Consider the following 16,189-nt stretch of genomic DNA (forward strand, 5'->3'; position numbering starts at 1 on the left):
ACCCCTTGCAGCACACGTAGAGACCACTATAGAGATATATCCCCGAGACAGACACTCAGACACAAGAGTCAGAGAGGAAGGATTTCTGTGAGATTCTGTTGTCTTTCCTGGACCCTTTGATCTCTCCCATGTTGACTCTTTCAGGAAGCCACTTCACCCGTTCTTGGATCCCTGACTCTCCTGGCCTTTTTCTTCCTGGCCAGGTCAGTCTGTGAGGACATCAGCTCCTTCTTTGGCGTACTGATGGCAGCAGAGCCCCTGACTGAACTAGAGGCGGCCATAAAGACAATAATCGGCATGTACAAAACTTATGCAACAATGGAAGAAGGAGCTCCCAGCTTGAGCTTCAATGGGTTTAATAAAATGGTCACCCAGCAGGTGCCTCATTTTCTCAAGTTTGGTAGAGGTCTTTAGGACTGAGATTTTCTATGTATGCCAGGCAATGACTGCATGTGTAGGTGGTTCTGTGTTTCCTCAACTCAGGTAAGTGTGTGTAAAAGTAGATGAGCAAAATTGCTGTTTGGCGCAAACAGGAATGTGTGATTATTGGGCTGTGTGCTTCTGTCAAACCATGCTGTGGAGAACTTGAGTCTGCCTGTGCAGGGTGGATATCAGGCAGGTGGAGCTGAGAGGAGGGTGGCCAGTCCAGCTGGACACCCCCCGTGGCTGATTAGGATGGTGAGTGTCGATGGTCCAGACCTCCCCGGATGCCCCAGGAAATACACCACCAGTGAGCCGGGAGCAGGTTCTGAACAGATGGGCTGGCTGCAAATGTGGCCTCTGGAAAGGTGTGGGGAGACCTGGCTTTAGCTGTCTTCCCCTAAGGTCCCTCCTCCGGATAGGCTCCACCCTGTCAGAAAGGATACCTGAAGGGGTAGAGACCTGGAGTGGACAGAGGCGCCCTCTGTCTCCAGGGCAGGCAGGAAAGGGCTGCCCTGTCTTTCTTTCCATTCTTTGTTGCACCCCCTCCCTGAGCCTAGCGGAAAGGAGGTGGGAAGAGAAGTCCTAAGAAGAGTGATTTCCTGCTGGCCTAACAGTGGAAGGGAAGAATTCTGCCCTGGAACTTCTCCGTTGGGGATTCTGTCTTGTGTTGGAACTCAGCTAGGGACTTCAATCAGGGTTCCACTATGGGGACCTCATCCTGGGCTTTCTGAGTGTCCTTGGACTGTAGGGTGTTTTGCTGGGTCTGGTTTCTCAGATGGAATTTCCCGAGTTGACCTCCTCAAGTGTTTGTTTTATTTATTTTTACAAATAGCAGAAGCAGCCCCTCTTGACACAGACTGCTGAGTACTCCCCATATTGGGAGGGATGGGACGCAATGGTCCCTCCTTAGCAGGCTCTGTCCAGGTCGCATAGCACTGTTTTCAGACCTCTAGTGACAGCAGGGCCGTTCTGTTCCATGTCTCCCGAATCAGAGGATACCGAACCTCAACACTTTGACTTGGGAGTGGCTCTCTCCTTCCCGGGAGCTTTATAAAACTTCAGTCCAGAGGCTCCAGCTCTGCTAGCTGCATCCTATTTCCCTGGTCCGGTGAGTTCCTCTCCCTGATGTAGCAGAGAGCCTGGGGACCTTCTTTATCGACTCTGGGGTTCTCGCTTGTAAGCAGATTCAGGCAGAGATTCAGGAAGTAGTTTTAGGAGAGCTGGCAGTGGTCCTTGTGGGTGGGAGGACAGAATGAGAGGGATGAGTAGGCAGGCTTCCTCCCTCACTGGATGCCCAAGGGCCCTGGCTGAGGGCTTGAGGAATCTGAAGAGTCATTTTCTAGAACCTTGTCAACCACAGGCATAAGTGGGGAAGATGGGTAGGTTCTTGCACTGAGTATCCTATGACCCCATTAGCAGAAGTAGGGTGTGGGACTGACGATTGGTCTGGCCAGATTGACACTGAGCTCAGTTGAGTTTTGCCAACCCTAGGCTTCTCTCCTAGGAACAGTAGCCAGTATGTGGGAGGGTGGGGATGCAACATAAACAGCCATTGGAGACAAGCAGTCTCCTGACCCTAAGAAAGGGAGTGGCAGAAAGAAAGGGCCATTGGAGTAGAGGCCCCACAGGCGATGTCACCACACTCAGAGAAGTATAAAAAAAACCCTTGCAGCACTGGGAGAGACCACTACAGAGATATCCCAGAGACAGACACTCAGACAGGAGAGTCAGAGAAAAAGGATTTTTGTAAGTGACATTCTGTTGTCTTTCCTGGACCCTTTGATCTCTCCCATGTTGACTCTTTCAGGAAGCCACTTCACCGGTTCTTGGATCTGTGACTATCCTGGCCTGTCTCTTCCCAGGCAGGTCAGTCTGTGAGGACATCAGCTCCTTCTTTGGCGTACTGATGGCAGCAGAGACCCTGACTCAACTGGAGGCGGCCCTCAGGACCTCAATCAACATGTTTAACATTTATGCAGTGCAGGAAGAATCAGCTGTCTCCCTAAGCTTCAATGCATTTAAGAAAATGGTCACCCAGCAGCTGCCTCATTTTCTCAAGGTTGGTAGAGGTCTCTAGGACTGAGATTTTCTATGTATGCCAGGCAATGACTGCAGGTGTAGGTAGGTCTGTGTTTCCTCAACTCAGGTAAGTGTGTGTAAAAGTAGATGAGCAAAATTGCTGTTTGGTGCAAACAGGAATGTGTGATTATTGGGCTGCGTGCTTGTGTCAAACCATGCTGTGGAGAACTTGAGTCTCCCTGTGCAGGGTGAACATCAGGCAGGTGGAGCTGAGAGGAGGGTGGCCAGTCCAGCTGGACGCCCTCCGTGGCTGATCAGGATGGTGAGTGTCGATGGCCCCGACCTTCCTGGATGCCCCAGGAAATAAACCAGCACTCAGCCGGGAGATCTGTCAAAGCAGGAACTCGGTTTATTGAATAAAATGGTCCTTTTTTAGGTTTGGGTCTGGAGGCAGAATTAAGGAAGTGAGGTAAGATGAGCTAGAGGGCAAGGTTAGGTAGTGCAAGGAGAGGTGGGCCAGTGCCAAAACTCCATGTAACAGTTACCAGGCAGGGTTGATTTTAAGTCAGATATGCTGAATCACTTTTGCCCGGAAGTGGCACCTCTTAAATCAGAAGCTAAAGACAGGTCTCCAAACTCGAGCCAGGCTCAGGGAGATGCAACAGGCCTTATCAGGCCCAACATGCCTGTGTCTCTCTGGTCTCATTTTATCAACATATCACAGGACCTAGATTCCTAGAGATTTACCGACAGTAAGAACTACATAGAGGCTTAACAAAAATAAAACTACAAGTCAGGCATGGTGGTGCTTGCATGTGCACCTGTAATCCCAGCACTCAGGAGGCTGAGGCAGAGGATTCCGGAATTGGAATTCAGGTTAGGGAGACCCTTTCTCAAACACTCCCTAAACTCACAGTGCGCTCCTCCCTCAGTGTTCCCGGGTCTGTGAGGATCCTCTGTAACTACCATCCACTCCCTGTGAGCCCTCCCTTAGGAAGGGGCTCCTTCCACAGAGGTGAGTGGGGAGTCTAACACTGACTCTGAGCTTGTGTGCTGTCGTAGTTTGATAACAGTTTATTTGACTTCATTTATGCAGATTCACAGGTACATCCAAGCCTGTGAACATGGCTGGGTGTGGCGGTGCACACCTTCAATCCTAGCACTCAGGAAGCAGAGCCAGGTAGATCTCTGAATTTGAGGCCAGCCTGGTCTATAGAGCCAGTTCAGGGCAGCCAGGGATACACAGAGTATCCCTGTTTTGAAAAACAACATAAAAGAGTGTGATTTTTTTTTTCCCTGAGATAGGGTGTTTTTGTGTAGCCTTGGCTGTGTAAACCAAGCCTGCCTCAAACTCATAAAATGAACTGTCTCCCTGAGTGTTGAGATTAAATGTGTGTACCACCATGCCTGGCTGAATTTTTTTATTTTTTATTTTTAGACAGGCTCTCACTATATAGTTCTGGCTGACCTGGAACCTGCTATGTAGTCCAGGCTGGCCTATCCTGCCCCAGCTTTTCAAATTCTGGGACTGTGATACCCCACCCAACTCCTGGATTTTCTTTTTTCTTTTCTTCTTTTCTTTTTTTTCTTTCTTACATTCACACTTTCTTTCTTCTTTCTCTTTCGTTCTTATTTTTTCCTTCCTTCCTTCCTTTCTTCTTTCTTTCGTTCTTTCTTTCTTTTTTTCTTTCTTTCTTTTTTCTTTCTTGTCTCATGAAGGTAAGGGTGGCCTCAAACTCCTGCTTCTCCTAATTATAGTTCACAAAGGCTGAGATTACAGGTGTGTGCCACTAGTCCCAACATGACTATAGATTATCTTGTTTTCCATTTTCACTTTATGTGTATGGGTGTTTTGTATGGTACATGTCTGTGTGCTTCATGTGTGTGCTTGTTGCCCATGGGATGCAGTAGAGGACATCAGCTTGTGTGGAATTGGACTTAGAGGTGGTTGTGAACTGTCATATGGGTGGTGGGAATTGAAGCTGAGTCCTGCTGGGTATGGTAGCACATTCATGCCTTTAATCCTGGTGGAGGCAGACAGATCTCTGAGTTCAAGCCCAGCCTGGTCTATAGAGTGAGTAGGAGGACAGCCAAGACTACATAGAGAAACTTTGCCTCAAAAAACAAAACAAAGCAAAACAAAACAAAAATGTAGTTTAAGGTAGCCTTGAAGTCTTTGTAGTCTCCTGTTTTGGCCTCCTGGGTGTTAGTCAGGTTCAGACACAAGTGTCTTGGCTTCCCCAGGACCTTCAGTCTCTTGACTGCTCTGTTTTCCTTTCCTTCCATCAACTTCATCTCCTCATGGATCTTCTTGTTTAGTTTGCCTTCTGAGACACATCATTCTAATCCTGCTTACAAACCTGCTGATTCTGTCTCTGTGTTGTTGTCGGGCAGGGACCGCCTACTCCCAAATTTCTGTCTAGATTTATCACCTGCATCTGTTAGGTCCAGCATGAGCCTAATTTCCAGAAGTGGTGAAGAGATTCAGGAGACAGAGCTCATCGATGGAAAATAGCAAGAGGTTTATTTTAACCATTGTGAAATGGGGTCACCCCTGCTGGTCAGCAAGGAGTGGCACTGGGAGACAAAGGCTTTGGGTTTTTAAAGGACAAGGTGCAGGAATTTTCAGTGGTTGCAGTCTTGGCAATTCTGGATTGGATGAGGTATTTAACTTTTAAAATAATTGGTTGGTTCTGGGCTCCCTTAGGTCCGGTCAGCCCTGTCTTAAATATCTGGGGAATATCTGATCATCAAGTCAGTTTGGAATATCCTGCCATATGAGATATAGCTGCAGTGGGAGCTATAAAGTGGGAGAGTGATTAATTCCTCCCGTGTCTTTTCTGAGGAGTGGGGGCTACAGGCTTTGGATCAAAGATCAGGAGCTATTCAGGAGAAGGATTGGGTCCATTTGGCCTAGTTTCCAAAGTAAGTTTATCTCACAGGTGCTGGCCGGTGATTTTCTCTCCACCTAGTAGAGATCTCTGCTTGTTCTCTTCCTTATCTCTGCCCTTGCAAATGGTCAGTGTCAGGAACTTTGACATTCCTCCGTTCTCTGGGGAAGCACTAAAGGGCTTTAATTAACATGGGCCTAACACTTGAAAATGTAAGTTATAAGGCAATTAAAGAAACATAGGTTACACGGTTAGTCTGATTCTTTCACATGTGCACCGGAGAGCTGAGTCTATGCAGAGGGACATGCACAAGCTAGTTTTCTTGTTTCACTCTAAATCTATAATCATAAAACCCAAGGAACCCTTGGCAATGTTTTGGAGTTGTGTATTTCCCTGTGAAATAGGTCACCATTTTTCCTTCCTCAGATGCCTCTTTCCACATCACTTCCCCTGTCAGTGAGAAATTGACTCACTGAGAATGTAAGCCATCAAGAAGGTTTTATGTGTGTCCCCCATCCCCATATGGTCTACCCACTGGGTCAGCATCTACTGTGTCTTCCTTTCAGTCCTCACAGATGATGTTATCCTTCTAAGACCAGCATCCCTCCCCTCTCACCTCCTTAGAACACCTTTTCCTGCAGTGATTTCTTTTTTCCTCTACACTGTCGGGATTTCCTTCTTCTGGATCATCTGTATTAGTTTACCCTGTGCTGGAACTCATAACAAAATCAGCTTAGGAATCCATCCCCTGGCCCTTTCTCTTTTCTACCCCCAGTTCAAAATGCTTGTATCTGTTAAGAGCCGGCATCCAGCAATTGGCTCACACACTCAAACTTAGAGTAATCTTCTTGGTAGGTTTAATCTTTTTGAGGAAAAAAGGCTTAGTCTGCCCATTGTAGCCTCTCATGGGGTCACTTTCCCTGGGCACACAGAATCCTTGCTCTTCTTGAACTGTGTCCCTTTGAGAAGCTCACCCTTGCCACAACTTCTTTCAGGGTGTCAGTCAGATCTCAGAAAGTTCAAGATGTCCTTTGTAATGCCACCCACACAGAAAGCTTCTGCTTATTTATTTTTAATATTTATTATTTTGTTTGATATGTATGGATGTTTTGCCTGCATGCATGTCTGTGCCATGCTGGTGGGGGACAAAAGAAATAGACGTCAGATTCTTGGAAGAAGAGTTATGGACAGTTGTGACCTGCCATTTGGGTGCTGGGAACTGAACCTGGGTCCTCTGGAAGAGCAGCAATGCTCTTAAACTGCTGTGTCATCTCTCCAGCCCCTTTGTGGTTATTTATTTATTTGTGTATTTATTTATTTATTTTGAGACAGCGCTTCCCTGTTTGTCCCAGGCTGGCCTTGAACTTGAGATCTTCCTGCCTTTTCCTCCCAAGTGCTGGGAGTACAGGGAGTCATGGTGCACCACACTTACATCTTTTTCTTTTTCTTTCTCTCCATCTCTGTGTTTTAAACATGCTCTCTCTATGCAGCCCTCGCGGTCCTGGACTTTTGAACCATCTATCTCCCATCTCTCCTATCTCCCATATCATCCCTTAAAATATTTTTTTCTTTACACACTTCACTGCTGTCCATTACTGTGCATTTTCACAGTGAAAAACAGGCTGACCTCCAACTCACAGCTCTCTTCCTGCTTCAGCCTCCTAAGTGCTGTGAATATAAGAGCATCACAACCCATTTGGATTTACTTAAATTCTTATTTTTCAGAATTTTACTGGCCAGGTTCACACATTTATTTTTGCAAGCAGAACTTGCATTTTAAAAAATCAATTACTTAATTAGATTTTTAAAAAATGTTTTAAATTTTAGTTTATTTACTTTATATCCTAAGGGTGCCCCCTCTCCTCTTCTTCTAGTCTCTCCCTTCCCTTCTCTCCTTCCACACAGAAAAGGGGAGTCAACACTATACCAATTTTACATATTAATTATAGTTTTGTGTGTATGGTATTAGAGATTGAAGCCAGTGCCTCATTCGTGTTAGGCTGTCCAGGGCTGAGTCATATCCTTAGCCTTTTTAAAAATTTTGCAACAGACTTTCATTAAATATCCCTGTAGGCCTTGAGGCAGATCCTCCAGCTTCAGTCTCTTAGGTAGTTAAGATTTCTGTTCTGCACTACCAGGCCAAGCTCATTTCTAATACTATTGTTTGTTTTTTTTGTTTGTTTGTGGAGGGTGCAGGGTGCAGGCAGAGGAGAAAGATACAGAGCAGTAGCCGAGAATGGAAGCCCTGGTTTCGAGAACCTTGGCTTAATGGTTAAGAGCACCAGCTGTCCTTCCAGAAGACCAGGATTTAGTTCTGTTGCTCCATGATGGCTCATCACTGTCTATATGCCAGTTTGAGGGAATCTTCACTCTCTTTTGGCTTCCACAGGCACCAGGCCCATACATGGTGCAAAATATCCATACACATAGGATAAAATAAAATAATCAAAAGAGAAAAAGAAGCCTAGACTCCAGTACAGGTTCTAGCTGTTCTGGTTGTCTGTGCTTAGCACCAGTCCCTGGTCTCCCGAGGTTTAAATCTCAACTGTGAGGCAGACTTGTTATGCCTTTCCTGTTGGATTGTTGGTCTGTTATTCAGCCTCTATTTACTGAAGACCTACTCTGACTTTTCGTGTCTTGGTGAACAAATTCAGCTGTGTACTTGACACTGAAAGTATATTGTTGGACAAGGTCCTTGGGCCACTGTCATTCTAGTGGATCTTGAGGATCAAATGATATAAAACATAATGTAATATCACAATGACTGGAATCAAGGACCTAAGAGTGGTTGGTTGTCCTGCCACTCTTCCCTTCTGCTGGTTGAGGAAGTATTGTCCAAAGACTGAGCTCATGATTGTGCTAAGAAAACCCTTCTAAGAATTTGCTTCATGTCACCCAGAGATCTGTTTGGCAGGATTTGCCTTTGTCCAAATGTTGAGGCACATGGGGGCTGGAGAGATGGCTTAGTGATTATGCACAGTGCTCTTGCAAAGGATCCAGGTTCAGTTTCCAGCGCCTATACGGCAGCTCACAACCACCTCTAAATCCTGTCCAGATACCATCCTCTCTGATCTCTGTGGCACCAGGCATGGATGTGGTGCATGTACATACCACATGTTGGCAATATGCTCATACATATGAAATAAAATGAGGACATTTAAGAAACAAAACAGCCTCCCCACAGATCCCCCAGTGTTGAGAGTCAGGTGCCTGTGAGGTGTCCTGTCATCTGACACCCACCAACTGTTCAGCAATGATGTTTATGTTGTGATTGTTTATCTGGCAACAAATCCTTTCATCATGGAGGCAGGCTTCCAGAATCCATTGGTTTCACAGCCATGAGACACTCTGTCAAGAGCGCCCTAGAGAACCAGATAACCTGGTACTTTTACTGTTCTCCTGACCTGCCGGCTGGTGACTAAATTGAGAAGAGGTTAGGATGCTGCAGCTGAGCAGCAGGGACTGTAGTGCCTTGTGAAGGAGGACGGTAGTTCACCCTCAGCCACAGTGTATGCTGCTGTCCTTTGGATATGGGACTTCCAGGCAGTGGGACATAGCCTCATCCTTCAGACCAGGGGCGGGAGTCAGCGCTTCTGAGGGAAGACCCCTGACAGTTCCTTTCCTCTCTCCCTGCCTCAAGAGCCGTAGTTCTAATCCTTCCCTTTTACCTCTTAGGATGTGGGCACTCTAGATGAGAAGATGAAGAGCTTGGATGTGAACCAGGACTCGGAGCTCAATTTCAATGAGTACTGGAGGCTGATCGGGGAATTGGCAAAGCCAATGTGGGAGGAGAAGGTCCTGGAGTTCCTGAAGAAGTAAAGCCTGCTTGTTGGGATGGGGGTCAGCAGGGTATGCTGGGCTGGACCAGGCCAAACTCCCCTCCCTCCAAATAAATCTTCCTCCTTGAAACACAGATGCTTTATTTTCATACACTACCCTGACTTCTTTTCTTGAGATCCAGGGATGAGAAAGCTCTGCCTTTACCTGAGTTGAAAACATGAACATTATGGACATTTTGAAGACAAGGAATGTGGTTCATCTTCAGATATCTATACCATCTAGTATTATGAGATTTTTTTTTTGTCCTTCTGTTGTTGAGGACAGAACATGTCCTTGAGAATGTGTGGCACAGCAATAGATCTTTCACTAAGTCGGTGCTCAATAAATACAGTTGATGCGTGAAGAATACAGAGCTTGGAGGCAAGAGAGGCTGCTGGGGCTCAGCTCCATGTCTCCAGTTTCCCGTTTCCCCCTATAACTCCTGGAATGTGTCCTTTGGCTGGTAACGATAACAAACGTGCTAAATGCCTCACCTGTATAACCTAGCTACCTGTCACAGCTGTCGAGGTTCATCAATGAAATTAATTTTTACAGTGTTGAGGATTAACGTATGATCTTGTAAAAGTCAGGCAATTGGGAGCAGCCACACACCAAGTTCTCTTTTTGGTCTTTCTTTCTTTCTTTCTCTTTCTTTCTTTCTCTTTTTTCTTCTCTTTCTTTCTCTCTCTTTCTTTCTCTTACTTTCCTTCTCTTTTTTCTTTCCTTTCTTTTTCTTTTCTTCTTTCTTTTTTCTTTCTTTCCTCCTCTTCTTTCTTTCTTTCCTCCTTTTCTTTCTTTGTTTCTTTCTTTCCTCCTTTTTTTTTTTTGTATTTATTTATGATATATATATATATTGTTCTGCCTGAATGTGTGCCTGAATGCCAGAAGAGGGCACCAGGTCTCATTATAGAAGCTTGTGAGCCACCGTGTGGTTGCTGGGAATTGAACTCAGGACCTCTGGAAGAGAAGCCAGTGCTCTTAACCTCTGAGCCATCTCTCCAATGTTTAATTATTTTTTAATTCAAAACTTTTCGTTGGCTGCAGTAGTCCATTTCTGCAATCCCAGCACTCTGTGAGGCAGAGGCATGCAGTAGTCTGTGCGATTGAGGCCAGCCTGTTCTACAAAGTGAGTCCAGGACAGCCAAGGCTACACAGATTAACCCTGTTGAAGAACAAAAAAAACCCAAACCCAAGGAACCAAACTAAAGAACCCTTTTTTCTTTCTCTTTTTCCTACTTCCTTCCTTTCTTTTCTTTCTCTTTATTTATTTGTTTCCGTCTTTTTCTTTTTTCTTCCTTTCTCTTCTTTCTTTCTTTCCCTTTTTTATTTTTCTCTCCCCTTCCTTCCTTCCTTCCTTCCTTCTTTCTTTCTTTCTTTCTTTCTTTCTTTCTTTCTTTCTGACAGAATCTCACATATAGACCAGGCTGTCCTCAAAATTCTAGAAATGGTTGGCTCTGTCTCCCAAGTGCTGGGATTAAAGCTATGCATCACCAGGCTGGGTCTTATTTTATTAAAAAAACAAAACAAAACTTTTTTTTTTTTGAAACAAGGTCTTTCATAGTCCAGGCTATCTCTGCATTCTTGCTCCTCCAGCCTTTCCTTCTGTAGTGCTAGGATAAAGCTATATGCTGCTGTGCCCTTCATGACTCCATTTTATGCTGTGGATAGTGTCACTGATGAATCTGCAGAGTCTGGTATTAACAGGAGGTCAGTACACTAGGGCATTTTGGCTTTTCCAGGGAGGAGTAAGGGGAGCCTGGAAAACCTAGCTGAGAGTGGAAGAGGAGGATGGGCTGAGCTGAGGGCTGAGGCAGGTACGTGGCAGAGGTGCCCACCCCCTTCCTTCACCCTCTACCTCAACACTCTGCTTACATCCAGGAAGCCGGAGAGTTCAGTTTGTAGCAGGTCTTTCAACTCCTTCTTGCTTAGTTTACGTTTGTCCCCTTCCTTGCCTGAATGGGCATGGAAGACATTGATGAGGGTCTCTGTTGTAGGTGGTTATTAATATTTACTATTGTTTTATCTTCTTGTAACGCTGCTGTTAATCCTCAGCAGCTTTAATACCAAATCACCACACAGAGACTGGGTTTTTAGTTAACCTAGAACACAATGCTGGGCAATATTTACTCCCTCCTAAACCTCCATGCCCTCAGTTTCCTAACATTTAGATTTCCCACATTATACTTGCTTTTTGTGAAATCTCAGGTCTGGTTCATGCTCCAAGTCCTCCAAGCTCTCTCCTCCTGCTCTGCTCTCCTCCTGTACCCCTCTCCTGGAGCCCCTCCTCGTTCTCTAGCTCCTCCCCTCTTTCCTGTCCTCTGGCTCCTCCCATTGCACAACATTGTATCCAGTTGCTTTATTTGTATCCTGTTTACACAAGAGTTGGGACAGGATGCTTATAGTGAGTATCACAATGCAATATCCAAATTGAAACCAGAGAGTTGGGGGTGGGGAAATCAGCATTTGAATTAAGAAGGGTAAGGCATATACATTTTAAAAGAACATTATACCAACATTTCCCCCTTTAAGTCCAATAAAAGGCTCTTTTTCTTTTAATACAACAATAATTATGAAATTATGAAAACTGTTAGATAAGATCTACACGTGCAATGTCTAGTCCATGTGTATTTAGCACATGGAGAGGGTATCTTAGGAGAAAGTGTCTGATTATCCTATCTATCTTGATAAGTTTAAAATTCTATACCTAAATTAACTTTTATTGGTATTACCTATATAAAAAGATTTCTTAATGTGGTACTGTAATTATTTGGTCTTCAACCCCCTCAGAGACTTGAGAAGGAATAAAATTAGTTATGAGAGTAAATAGGAAGTGCATGTTAGCAGCTTCCAAAAGATAAAAAATTGACAGAGACAGTTTGCTGCTGAACAGTTAGTCACCCATAACTCTATAACGTTGGAGCATCATCTTCAGCCTTCTGGCTCAGAATATTTTGACAGACATAAATGTGAAGCAGGAACAATTTAGGACTTGCTTACCCTGTCTTGGCAGAGTTCGGCAGTCAACTTGTCCTGCATTTAAGCTTGCCCATTTTAGGCACAATTTGTCTGTTGTGAAGCGAGGGTATTTTCTTTACCCGAGTGGCTTGTTTGCCACATTTGAAGCCATCTCCATATGGAGGTTCTTCGATGCTCATTATCTTCTTTCAGGTAGGTGGGGTGCTGCCAGGAAATGACTTGTCTCATTGTCAAAGAATCTTTAAAATAATAAGAACATTTTAAATGCCATATTCTGTAGGTCTCCGAAGTTTTTGAAGACTACCTATCTTTATGTAATCGCTTTGTATACAAAATCATATTTATCTGTCAAACCTACGAGATATACTCCTGTGATAAATTAAACTAGTGTCTGACATGACTTTGAGTTGAATAACTAACAATTAACTTGTATACCTAATATCCTAACCACCTTTTAATAGTAGTTTAAAAGTATTGGAAGTAACCTTGACTTTCTATCAATATAGTAAAGCTTATACCAATGTATTAAAAATACTCATTTTTGCATCAATATGAAAAATCCTATGCCAGAGTTAAAATTAACCTTATTTGTGAATAACAAATAAAACCTTAAGTTGAGTAGATTCAATAATCTACCCTTTTTCTATTTCTATAAAATATCCCTGTATATTCCTTGTTTCACTTTGAATAAGACCATTAATAATAAACATCTCCCAATGACAATAAAATTTTGTAGCCATATCAAACAACCAAAAACATACCCAACCCCCTTTAAAGGAAATTGGACGCCGTTCTCATGAGTTTCTTCTAGCTGACATTGTGGACATGTAGAAATCCTATAGGGGGCCCAAATAAAAATGGTTAATTAAGCAAGTAATACCATTTGTGGTCCAATAACATTTGAATGTTGAGAAATTTCAGGCTTAATGAAAGTCCTTTTTGGAACAGTCCAAAATGTTGGACCAGTTAAAATTAGTAGCTTTCTTCAAAGTTCTTTTGGGAGCAGGCTTTGATGTGAAACGGCAGTTGAAGAAGTTGAGGCAGGTACAAGCAGAATGCTGGAACATGCAAGAAGCTGGAACAGATGTGTCAATGTCTCAGCATGCTGAAGAATGATTCTGTTAGGTTTGCTCTAGCATCTCTGTTGTCTAGTTCTTTTGTTCTGCAAACATATAATTTCTCACAAGCATTATGGAGTTCTAAAATTATAAATGTATGAGAGGTGCAGGATGAAACTAAATTGTAAGCCAATTTTATCTATGCAAATTAAAAGGTTAGCATAATACATTTTGAGGATATTATAGCCAAGAATTATTGGCCAACTATTGGAGTTCTGACTGGAGACATTTTTTATGTCTGTCAGTTTCAGAGGTATTTCCAGGTAAAGGGATTATCAGGTTATGTTACCTGTTCTGTTTGATCTTGATTTCTCTCCTCTTCTGAGTGGCTAAGGTCTTCCGGTGGTCTTCCACTGTCATTTCTGATTTTTATTAGTTTTGAAGGAACTCATAATTTCTCTTCTCCTGCATGAACATAAGCAAAACCTCTTCCCCAGCGTAACATATTCCCGACTCTCCACTGTGAAGTTAGGGTATCTTTGAAATATATAGGCTGAAATAATTCAGCAGTTTTTTCTATAACCCAGTGTCTCTCCGCAGCTGTTGTTTGCTGTTCATTAACATTTAAGAAATTTAAGGTCAACAAAGCATTATGTAATCTGTCTCTGGGGGTTTTTAATACCCCTCTCTGTTTGTTAAGCATGTCCCTTAAAGTATGATTGGATCTTTCAATAACTGCTTGACCAGTAGGATTGTGAGGTATACCTGTGACATGCTTTATCTTGTAATATGTAAAAAAGCCTTCCATTTTATTAGAGACATACGCTGTAGCATTATCAGTCTTAATTTGTTTAGGTATGCCCATAATTGCCATCACTTCTAATAAATGGGTAATAACTGAATCAGCCTTTTCAGAGCTTAAGGCTGTTGCCCACTGAAACCCTGAATATGTGTCTATAGTATGGTGCACATATTTCAGTTTACCAAACTCTGTAAAATAAAGCACGTCCATTTGCCAAATTTCATTTCTTTGGTTACCTTTAGGGTTACTTCCTGCAGGGAGTGGAGTTTGGCTATATAAAGAACAAGTGGGGCATTTTCTCACAATTTCTTTGGCTTGTTGCCAAGTGATAGAAAACTCTCTTTTTAAACCTTTGCTGTTTACATGGTGTTTTTTTATGAAATTCTGAGGCCTCTAACACGCTTCCTATCAATAGTTGATCAATTTCATCATTGCCTTGTGCTAGAGGACCTGGTAAACCTGTATGAGATCTGACATGTGTTATATACAATTGATTATTTTTATTTCTGATTACTTGTTGTAATTGAAGGAACAGTGAAGTTAAGTCTGAATTATCCTGAATTAGATCAGCAGTTTCTATATGCAGAACAACTCTTTCTGCGTATTGAGAGTCAGTGACTATATTAAGAGAGTCCTGAAAATCTGGTAACACCAAGAGAATTGCATATAATTCTGATTTTTGAATTGAATCATATGGACTCTCCACCACTTTACTCAGATTTTCTGACTTATAAACCTGCCTTTTTTGATTTATTGGCATCTGTATAAAATGTGGGAGCTCCAGAAATTGGAGTTCCTTTTACTATATGAGGGAGAATCCAATTGGTTTTTTTTTTTTATAAACTGAAGTCGTTTACTTTTTGGGTATTTGTTGTTGATTTCTCCCAAAAATTCACAACAAGCTCTTTGCCAATATTCGTTGTCTGCCCATAATGACAAAATCTCAGCATTGGTAAAGGGCACCACAATTTCAGCTGGATCTATTCCAGCCAGTTGACGAAGTCTCATTTTTCCTTTTAGGATCAATTCAGAAACCTTTTCTATATAGGTTTTTAGTTTTTTGTTTTGTTTGTGTGCCAAAAATATCCATTCTAAAATACAGTCCTCCCTCTGCATAAGAATTCCTGTGGGAGAATGAGTGGAGGGCAAAATAACCAAAATACAGGCCCTCTTTGGATCAATACGGTCTATACATGCATCTTGTAATTTCCTTTCTACCAGAGCCAATTCCTTTTCAGCTTCAGCTGATAACGTTCTTGGACTATTTAAGTCCTTATCACCCTGTAAGGTTTGAAATAAGTTACTTAGCTCTTGAGTAGCTAAACCAAGGGTAGGCCGTAGCCAGTTAATATCTCCCAGCAATTTTTGAAAATCATTAAGAGTTCTTAACTGGTTTTTTCTAATTTGTACTTTTTGTGGTCGAATTTTCTGTAGACCTATTTTATATCCTAGGTAATTAATAGAATCTCCTCTTTGTATTTTTTCGGGAGCAATCTGTAATCCCCAACAAGGCAAAGTTCTATTTATTTCATCAAAAATATTTTCTAAGGTTTTCATATCTGAATCAGCTAATAAGATATCATCCATATAGTGGTAAATTATGGATTGAGGAAACTGCTTACGAATTACCTCCAACGGTCGTTGTACAAAATATTGGCACAAAGTAGGACTGTTTAACATCCTCTGTGGTAAGACCCTCTAGTGATACCTCTTTATTGGACAGCTTCTATTCAAAGTGGGTACTGAGAAAGCAAACCTTTCCCTATCATGTTCATGTAAAGGAATTGTGAAAAAGCAATCCTTTAAATCAATCACTATAATAGGCCATTCTTTAGGTAACAAGGAAGGCAATGGGATTCCAGATTGTAACGATCCCATTGGCTGAATAATTTTGTTAATTGCTCTTAGATCTGTTAACATCCTCCATTTGTCAGATTTCTTTTTGATGACAAATACCGGAGAATTCCAAGGGCTGTTGGACTCCTCTATATGTTGAGCCTCCAGCTGTTCCAGGACTAGCTGTTCTAGTGCCAGTAATTTTTCTTTACTCATAGACCATTGTTCAATCCAAATAGGTTGGTCAGCCAACCACCTTAGCGGTAAGGCTGTGGGAATTTTATTAGCAGTGGCTTCCCAACATGAAGTTGAAAAGAAGGCCTCTGCTGTATTTTGTTTATGGACAGTGTGGACAGTCTGTAACT

The 16,189-nt window shown here is 42.8% G+C and overlaps 1 protein-coding gene across 2 annotated transcripts; it reads left to right on the forward strand.

The window, feature by feature from the left end:
• The first annotated feature begins 1,410 nt into the window (after window positions 1–1,410).
• LOC132651465 (protein S100-A13-like) lies at window positions 1,411–9,265 on the forward strand. Of its 2 annotated transcripts, none has more exons than XM_060376762.1 (3): window positions 1,411–1,531; window positions 2,286–2,482; window positions 9,009–9,265. In XM_060376762.1, the coding sequence occupies exons 2-3, from the start codon at window positions 2,330–2,332 to the stop codon at window positions 9,150–9,152; spliced, it is 297 nt and encodes a 98-aa protein (XP_060232745.1). In that variant the 5' UTR covers window positions 1,411–1,531; window positions 2,286–2,329; the 3' UTR covers window positions 9,153–9,265. The 2 variants fall into 2 exon arrangements, with proteins under 2 accessions (XP_060232745.1, XP_060232691.1); XM_060376708.1 differs by lacking the exon at window positions 1,411–1,531 and adding an exon at window positions 2,022–2,169.
• Window positions 9,266–16,189: the final 6,924 nt, after the last annotated feature.

This window comes from Meriones unguiculatus, chromosome 1 (genome assembly GCF_030254825.1).
Source record: "Meriones unguiculatus strain TT.TT164.6M chromosome 1, Bangor_MerUng_6.1, whole genome shotgun sequence".
Classification (NCBI taxonomy): Eukaryota; Metazoa; Chordata; class Mammalia; order Rodentia; family Muridae; genus Meriones; species Meriones unguiculatus.

Coding starts and splice junctions, on each gene's coding strand:
- LOC132651465 (XM_060376708.1), top strand. CDS start 2,055: ATGTCACCACACTCAGAGAAGTATAAAAAAAACCCTTGCAGCACTGGG. Junction 2,170..2,285: donor GTCAGAGAAAAAGGATTTTT/GTAAGTGACATT, acceptor GTCTCTTCCCAG/GCAGGTCAGTCTGTGAGGAC. Junction 2,483..9,008: donor AGCTGCCTCATTTTCTCAAG/GTTGGTAGAGGT, acceptor TTTACCTCTTAG/GATGTGGGCACTCTAGATGA.